At 36.4% G+C, this 8,044-nt stretch overlaps 1 protein-coding gene across 1 annotated transcript; it reads left to right on the plus strand.

Annotated features, from left to right (window-relative positions):
- The first annotated feature begins 7,147 nt into the window (after positions 1 to 7,147).
- LOC113290662 lies at positions 7,148 to 7,726 on the plus strand. Its single transcript, XM_026540246.1, has one exon. It carries the CDS (start codon positions 7,148 to 7,150, stop codon positions 7,724 to 7,726), a length of 579 nt encoding a protein of 192 aa, XP_026396031.1.
- The last annotated feature ends 318 nt before the right edge of the window (positions 7,727 to 8,044 follow it).

Raw genomic sequence — 8,044 nt, forward strand, 5'->3', positions numbered from 1 at the left:
ATAATAATGTCCAGTCCAAAAATAAAGTCCAAAACTAAAAATGTCCAAAAAGGAAAATAAAAACTACAAAAATAAAATCCTAGTTACAGTTTCTAAAAATAAACAAAATAACTATATACAAAATCTTCTTCTTCACTCCTTTCAGATTCCTCTTTTCTTTCCATCTCGAGCGATGTTTTCCTGTTATAGCATTTATCTTTCCTTGTAGCTTCGCTCCAAATCTGAAAAGAATCGAAAAATACCAAAACGCGTAAAAAAGAAAAAAAATAATAAAAAAAAAAGAAACCTAAAACAGATATAAATACAAGTCCGCGTCGGCGGCGCCAAAAATTTGATATCGTTTTGAAAGTGATAAGTAGAAGTTCGTTCAAAGACTTGTAAAGATTTGATTTCAGACTTAATTTTGGTTTCACTTAATGTTGCGAGAGACTGGGACTCAGGATTCCACCAATAAATCCATTCATGCGATTCATATAGTTATTCTGGAGAATTATAGCTCAAATAGAATATTGACTCTGTTTCTTTGCCAAGGTAGAATTTTGAAAAGCAACGACTATAAATCTAAAACATGGGATATCAAAAGACTTAACCTAAGTATAACCCATCAATTGAAATCACAACCGTTCAATAAAAACCATAAAACAATTAATAATCCTTGCAAAAAGTCATGAAAGAATTAAATATAATTACCACACGCATGAAATATGGCTTCCTCCGTCATCCCAGTGTTGGGGTTTAGCTCCTCATATTATTCACGTGCTCAAAATAGTTGTTCATATCTCAAATATGTGAAAAACAAGAGAAAACTAACAAAGCAGACAGTTAGCAACGGTGTTACAAACAACTGTTACAACGGGTTGAACTGTTACAGAGAAAATATGACAAGCTTATGATATATGTTATCTATTATTGTTTAACAACGATACTTCTGTTATGCTGTTTGAAAAAGACAGCCTTTGAGACTGTCCTCGTCTGTCCAATGTTCTTTAGCTTCGTCTTCTTCCTCCTGCTTTAGCAGCAGCAGAGAGCTTCTCTGCAAGTCTTCTTTCTTGGATTCTCTGGCCTATGACTAGACCCCTAACTCCCGATACCCTTCTCTGAACTTCCAGCCGCTCTTATATACACCTCAGGACCAATAAAATCTCCCGAAAATCTTTTGTTTCTTCTCTTCTTTTCTTTGCGTCCAAGTTGCGAATAATCCTCTCCAAGTTTTCTTTACGAGTCTTTTTTAGTCCAATCTGACGTCCCTGAATCTCTCAAGGATAAAACTAAATCAACATAGAGTAATCTTTCTTGTCTTTTCACGTAACTTCCAAAAATACCATTACAGAGCCGAATATCTCTCTCACTCCCTTTTTAAGGAAATCAACGTGAAATACTTCTTTTTCGAATAAAAAGCCCAATAAAAAGCCTGTTATGATATAACAACCATTCCTATCCAGTTCCTCGTACAAATCCAACAGCAACTGCTAAATTTGATCCACCAAATCCCATAAACAATGGCTGCCCTATTTTACTTCAAAGTGACGTACCTTCCATATTTTATCGAATCTAAAGGAGATTATCCACCCTGTTTTAGTGTAACAGGATGATACGTGTCTTTAATGCAACCAAAACCCTGAGAAAATCTCGACCACATTTCTCCAGATAATAACGTCGACGAACTGTGTTTTCTTTTCCCGCCAGTTTCTATTTTCAAACAAAAGAGAAGATGACCTCCCCCTATCCAGACTGGGGTGCATTTAGCCATTGGAGTTTATATAGCAGTGAGGTGCCCCTTAGTAATTGAAGTGCCCCTTATACAAACTGAGAGTCCGAATAGTAATTTTCTCCCACGAGCGCAAATACCACTTTTCGAGCCAATTTTCCCGCAAAAGCTTATTTCTCCAAAAACACCTACAAAGACACAAAAAGCCATAATTAATACAAAATCGAGCACTAACAATATATATACAATTGAGATTATTTCAGACACAAAAATGTGTCTATCAAATACCCCCAAACTTATTATTTGCTAGTCCTCGAGCAGATCAAATCTAGAAAATAAAATCCTAACTCACTATCGCAGTCATCGTGGATTGCATTTAGCGTATGCAATAAGCCTTTAAACCCCTAGGTGTCCCTTGTAGCGGAGTGTTGTCTCCTGAGGGCTTACCAGAGGTATACCCACAAAACCTTTATACTCCAGACTCTAGCTATCTACACAGAACCTTGGAAGGCACTAAAGAATCTCCTTAGTTGGCATACTTATTGACTACAGGAGGAAGTACCCAGATGCGAAATTCCAATTGTTGTATACGAGTTTGCACTCAAGCATACTAAAATTCGTATATAAGTGATAGATCTCTACTCAGATAGTCGCACTATGGACTTCAATATCCGGAGTCAAAACTAATCACATGGATAGATCAAAAAGATGGATATAGAGAAAAACATAGATGGTTTTGATGTTTACTAGGTGAACGGTGTTTCTCATATCTGTCTGAAGGCCTCCGCCAAAATGACCCTATCCTAATGGACTGAGATACCGGCCTGACTAATATCAACACACTGGCATATACAAGGGTACCAGTAGTCGATAATCCTAACTCTCGGTCAACACAACTGGCATATGCAAGGGTTCCGGTGGTCGACTTTATTGAATTTATTCCAGTTGGTCTGATGGTCTGGTCTCAATTTCTCTTTTTTTTTTCTCTTTTTTTTTTTTTGTATCTCAATCACTCTAATTCACCCTAGCATTGGTAACAACTTGAATCGTGAGCCCCACCTAATCACTTAGAGAAACATAGTTTAAAAACAAAACAAAATAAAAACAAAAGTGAAAAGGACCAACGAGATATGGTGAAACTATCATGTTATTTCTAACACCTGAGCTCTGTGCTTTTATGAATAGACTCTTTAGATGTTGCCATCTAGTCAGATTGGTTCCTCAACTCCTACAACCAAAATGCTTTCATCCACTTAGATTGGTTAGTGCCATCCTTAATAGGCATAAATTTCTATGCTCTGGAGTTTAATTATGCAACTAAAAAGTTTTTCCTATACCCCCAAACTTAAATCTAACATTGTCCTCAATGTTCTAAAGATCAAATTAAAAGCATGAACAAGGAGAAACTGTTACCATTTGAAGCAAAAGAGATAAAGAAAGATATTACTGTGTTGCATGAGAATGGGTTACCTCCCAAGAAGTGCTAATTTTAACGTCTTCAGCCAGACTAAGAAAGGATTAGTCACCTCATAGAATAATAAAGTAATAGTCGAAATATCTGTGGGTCATCAAAACCAAATAGAACTATCACAAGTAAAAGGAATATGCAACCTGTCAATAAAACAAACAAATAAAACACACCCTTGTCTAGTTTCCTGTTTAAGACAACTACATCTAGATGTGGTTCAGTTTCAGGTTCTATAGGGTCCAAATAAAATATTTTCATGGGATGCATTTCCTCATAGGTTAGATCCAGATGTTCAGGTTCTAGAGTCTGGAAAAACTCAAATAAAAACTTAGAAGCACATAATAATAACCTGAATAATTGAGGATCCTCTAAGTCAATCAGATTTGACTTACACAGCTGACCACAATGAGAGTGGTGATCTTCCTTAAACAAGTATGTCGACCCTAATCTCCTAAAGTAATTAGGTTTAGTCTCAAAACTTAATATTCGACACATTTGAAAATCAAACATTCCCACATTTGGAAGAAAAATATTTGGTGGGAAAACAAAGTCAATCTGGGTATCATAGCCTGGGTAAACCACATCAACCAGAGGATGGGTTTCTAATAACTGAAATTTCTTGAGGACATCACTAGGTTCAGGAAAACGTGTATGAAATTAATCTTGTAAAATGGTTGAGGCACATATATCAAGTCCCAAGTGAGGGACCTTTCTAAGAGTTAAATCACATGGAGAATGATAATCACCCCCAAACTTAGAGTTTTCAGTGTCTCTAGAAAGACTAGTCACAACTTTCCTAATTTCAAGGTCATCTAATTCATGAAAATGGTCAATTGATTCTTCTAAGTCGGGTACATCCTCACTATTCTCGACGAGTTCATTTTCTTTTTCTAAGTCTATTGTTTCTAAATCGCTAGACTCAAAATATACTCGTTCCACTAAACCATTATTAGCTTCGTAATCAAAAGGAAATACTACATTGTCTAAAACGGGGGTATCTCTAGTCAAATCCTCGTCCTTTTGAACAGGTGAATAATTATTAAAATTATTTGGATTTGAACTAGAAATAATATTATTATTAAGCTCAGTTGGAGTAGCAAATTCCTGATCACTATGCCTATTTATTTCAAATTCTTCATCAACACTATCCTCATCATAATCATTATAATAACATGAAAATAGTTGAATCTCATCTAAACAACAAGTAGTGTTACCAATTATATCCTCGTCATCTTGATTATGCAAATAACTATCCTCATTTTCAAGGGTATTATTGGAGACACTGTATTGAAAATTAAGATTCTTTCGAGCAATTCTTTCGTTCGTCTCAGCTATCAGCTTGAGGGATTCCTCTATAAAAAGTTTTCTTTCGTCATAAACTAAGTTATTCATCTCAGTTATCCTACGTGTCGGCTCTTCTAATTTCCTGAGAGACTCTTCTAAAGGAGAAATATAAGACTTTTGCTCATATGACCGGTGCGTATGTGGATAGTAATTGGGCTCACCATGGTATGGACCATAATCTTCAAAAGGCTGATATTTCCAACCACTATTCACACTATGGTCAAAGTAGTAACGTCCATTTTGAAACTCAGTCGGATATTCGTTGTATTGGCTATTGTAATACCAGTTCGACATTCAACTGCAGGGGTGTGAGTTGTCACACAAAATAAAACCCACTGATAGGAGATTCGTGGGTGGATAGAGTCTTACCTCCCGTACCAGACGGGCGAGGAACCATTAAAGTCGACTCAGGCCACCGACTCCAATGTCAGTGTACGAACCCGAGGGGCCGAGACATTATCGTAACTGTCGTCCTTCCCTGCAAACAGTTTATATTTAATTTTTAACCCTTCCTTAGGGTTTCAAAATAATAATAATGTCCAGTCCAAAAATAAAGTCCAAAGCTAAAAATGTCCAAAAAGGAAAAGAAAAATTACAAAAATAAAATCCTAGTTACAATTTCTAAAAATAAACAAAATAACTATATACAAAATCTTCTTCTTCACTCCTTTCAGATTCCTCTTTTCTTTCCTTCTCTGGCGATGCTTTCCTGTTATAGCACTTTTTCTTTCCTTGTAGCTTCGCTACAAATCTAAAAAGAATCGAAAAATACCAAAACGCGTAAAAAAGAACAAAAATAATAAAAAAAAGAAACCTAAAACAAATCTAAATACAAGTCCGCGTCGGCGGCGCCAAAAATTTGATGTCCTTTTGAAAGTGATACGTAGAAGTTCGTTCAAAGACTTGTAAAGATTTGATTTCAGACTTAATTTTGGTTTCACTTAATGTAGCGAGAGACTGGGACTCAGGATTACACCAATAAATTCATTCATGCGATTCATATAGTTATTCTGGAGAATTATAGCTCAAATAGAATATTGACTCTGTTTCTTTGCCAAGGTAGATTTTTGAAAAGAAACGACTATAAATCTAAAGCATGGGATATCAAAAGACTTAACCTATGTATAACCCATCAATTGAAATCACAACCATTCAATAAAACCATAAAACAATTAATAATCCTTGCAAAAAGTCATGAAAGAATTAAATATAATTACCACACGCATGAAATATGGCTTCCTCTGTGATCCAAGTATTGGAGTTTAGCTCCTCATATTATTCACGTGCTCAAAATAGTTGTTCATAGCTCAAATAAGTAAAAAAAAAAAGAGAAAACTAATAAAGCAGACAGTTAGTAACGCTGCAACGGTGTTACAAACAGTTGTTACAACGGGTTGAACTGTTACAGAGAAAAGATAACAAGCTTATGATATACGTTATCTATTATTGTTGAACAACAATACTTCTGTTATGCTGTTTTAAAAAGACTGCCTCTACGACTGTCCTCATCTGTCCAATGTTCTTCAGCTTTTTCTTCTTCCTCCTGCTTCAGAAGCTGCAGAGAGCTTCTCTGCAAGTCTTCTTTCTTGAATTCTCTGGCCTCTGAATGGAACCCTAACTCCCGATACCCTTCTCTGAACTTCCAGCTGCTCTTATATACACCTCAGGACCAATAAAATCTCCCAGAAATCGTTTTTTTCTTCTCTTCTTTTCTTCGCTGCCAAGTTGCGAATAATCCTCTCCAAGTTTTCTTTACGAGTCTTTTTTAGTCCAATCTGACGTCCCTGAATCTCTCAAGGATAAAACTAAATCAACATAGAGTAATCTTTCCTATCTTTTCACGTAACTTCCAAAAATACCATTACAGAGTCGAATATCTTTCTCACTCTCTGTTTAAGGAAATCAACGTGAAATACTTCTTTTTCGAATCAAAAGCCCAATAAAAAGCCTGTTATGATATAACAACCATTCCTATCCAGTTCCTCGTACAAATCCAACAACAACTGCCAAATCTGATCCGCCAAATCTCATAAACAATGGCTGCCCTATTTTACTTCAAAGTGACGTACCTTCCATCTTTTATCGAATCTAAAGGAGATTATCCACCATGTTTTAGTGTAACAGGATGATACGTGTCTTTAATGCAACCAAAACCCTGAGAAAATCTCGACCAAATTTCTCCAGATAATAACGTCGACGAACTGTGTTTTCTTTTCCCGCCAGTTTCTATTTTCAAACAAAAGAGAAGATGACCTCCCCCTAGCCAGACTGGGGTGCATTTAGCCATTGGAGTGTATATAGAAGTGTGGTGCCACTTAGTAATTCAAGTGCCCCTTATCCAAACTGAGAGTCCGAATAGTAATTTTCTCTCACGAGCGCAAATACCACTTTTCGAGCCAATTTTCCCGTAAAAGCTTATTTCTCCAAAAACACCTACAAAGACACAAAAAGCCATAATAAATACAAAATCGAGCACTAACAATATATACAATTGAGATTATATCAGACACAAAAATGTGTCTATCAGGTTATAAGCACATTTTTTTCCATGTCTGGATCGTGTGCAGTTCGTTCCCATGAACAGGGGATTCTTTATCATTAAGTTGCAATCTCAGGAAGACAAAGACATGATTCTTAACGTGGAAGCATGGTTTTTTGAACAAAAAAAGCTTAATCTCATGGAATGGTTTCCAGGTTTTGATGCAGACAAACATAAAACGTCTCATGCTACTGTATGGGTTAAGTTTCCTGGCTTGCCTGTAGAATACTGGATTGAGAAAACGCTACTGGCTATAGGTAAAACCCTTGGAACACCTATTGTGGTTGATAAACATACTCTTTCTCATGAGTATGGGCATTTCACTTCAGTCCTAATTGATGTAAACTTTGTTGAGCTCAACACAGATGCATTTCTTGTGACAGTGGGGGGTTCAGAATTTTGTCAGAATTTTGAGATTCATAAAAAGCCTAAGTTTTGTTCCAAGTGTAAGCTTATTGGTCATTCTGATTCAGAATGCCGTAAGAAATCAAAGAACAATGTTAACAACCTTCAAATCCAGAGTGCAGCTCAAGGTCAGAAATCACAAGCTAATGAGATTAATACTGGTGACAGTAAGGCTACCAATGGTGACAATGGATGGAAGGAAGCTGGGAGTAAAAAAAAGGAAAGAATGCTCCGGACATTCCCGTTGTTCCTAAGGTTGTAAGTATTTTGAATGATGTGAATTTTTCTGATGCTGTGCATGGGAAGCATGGGAGGGTGGTTGACAATACGTCACATACTCCATATGATGTCCAAAACACTGTTGGGTTAAACGCTACCGAGCTTAGGGTTTTGGAGCTAAAGAAAAAAATGGATGAAGAGGCTGCAAAATTGCAGAAAGCGTGTGAAGAGTTGGAGATAGCTAGACAGAAGCGGGCTTCCAAAGTTGGAGTTAATTCTGGAGTGTTATCTCCGAACAAATTTAGTGCTTTACAAGAGGAGGTTTTATTAACTGAGTCCAAGGAAGTCACGGAAGAACTTT

This window comes from Papaver somniferum, chromosome 6 (assembly GCF_003573695.1).
Source record: "Papaver somniferum cultivar HN1 chromosome 6, ASM357369v1, whole genome shotgun sequence".
Taxonomy (NCBI): domain Eukaryota; kingdom Viridiplantae; phylum Streptophyta; class Magnoliopsida; order Ranunculales; family Papaveraceae; genus Papaver; species Papaver somniferum.

Coding starts and splice junctions, on each gene's coding strand:
- LOC113290662 (XM_026540246.1), top strand. CDS start 7,148: ATGATTCTTAACGTGGAAGCATGGTTTTTTGAACAAAAAAAGCTTAAT.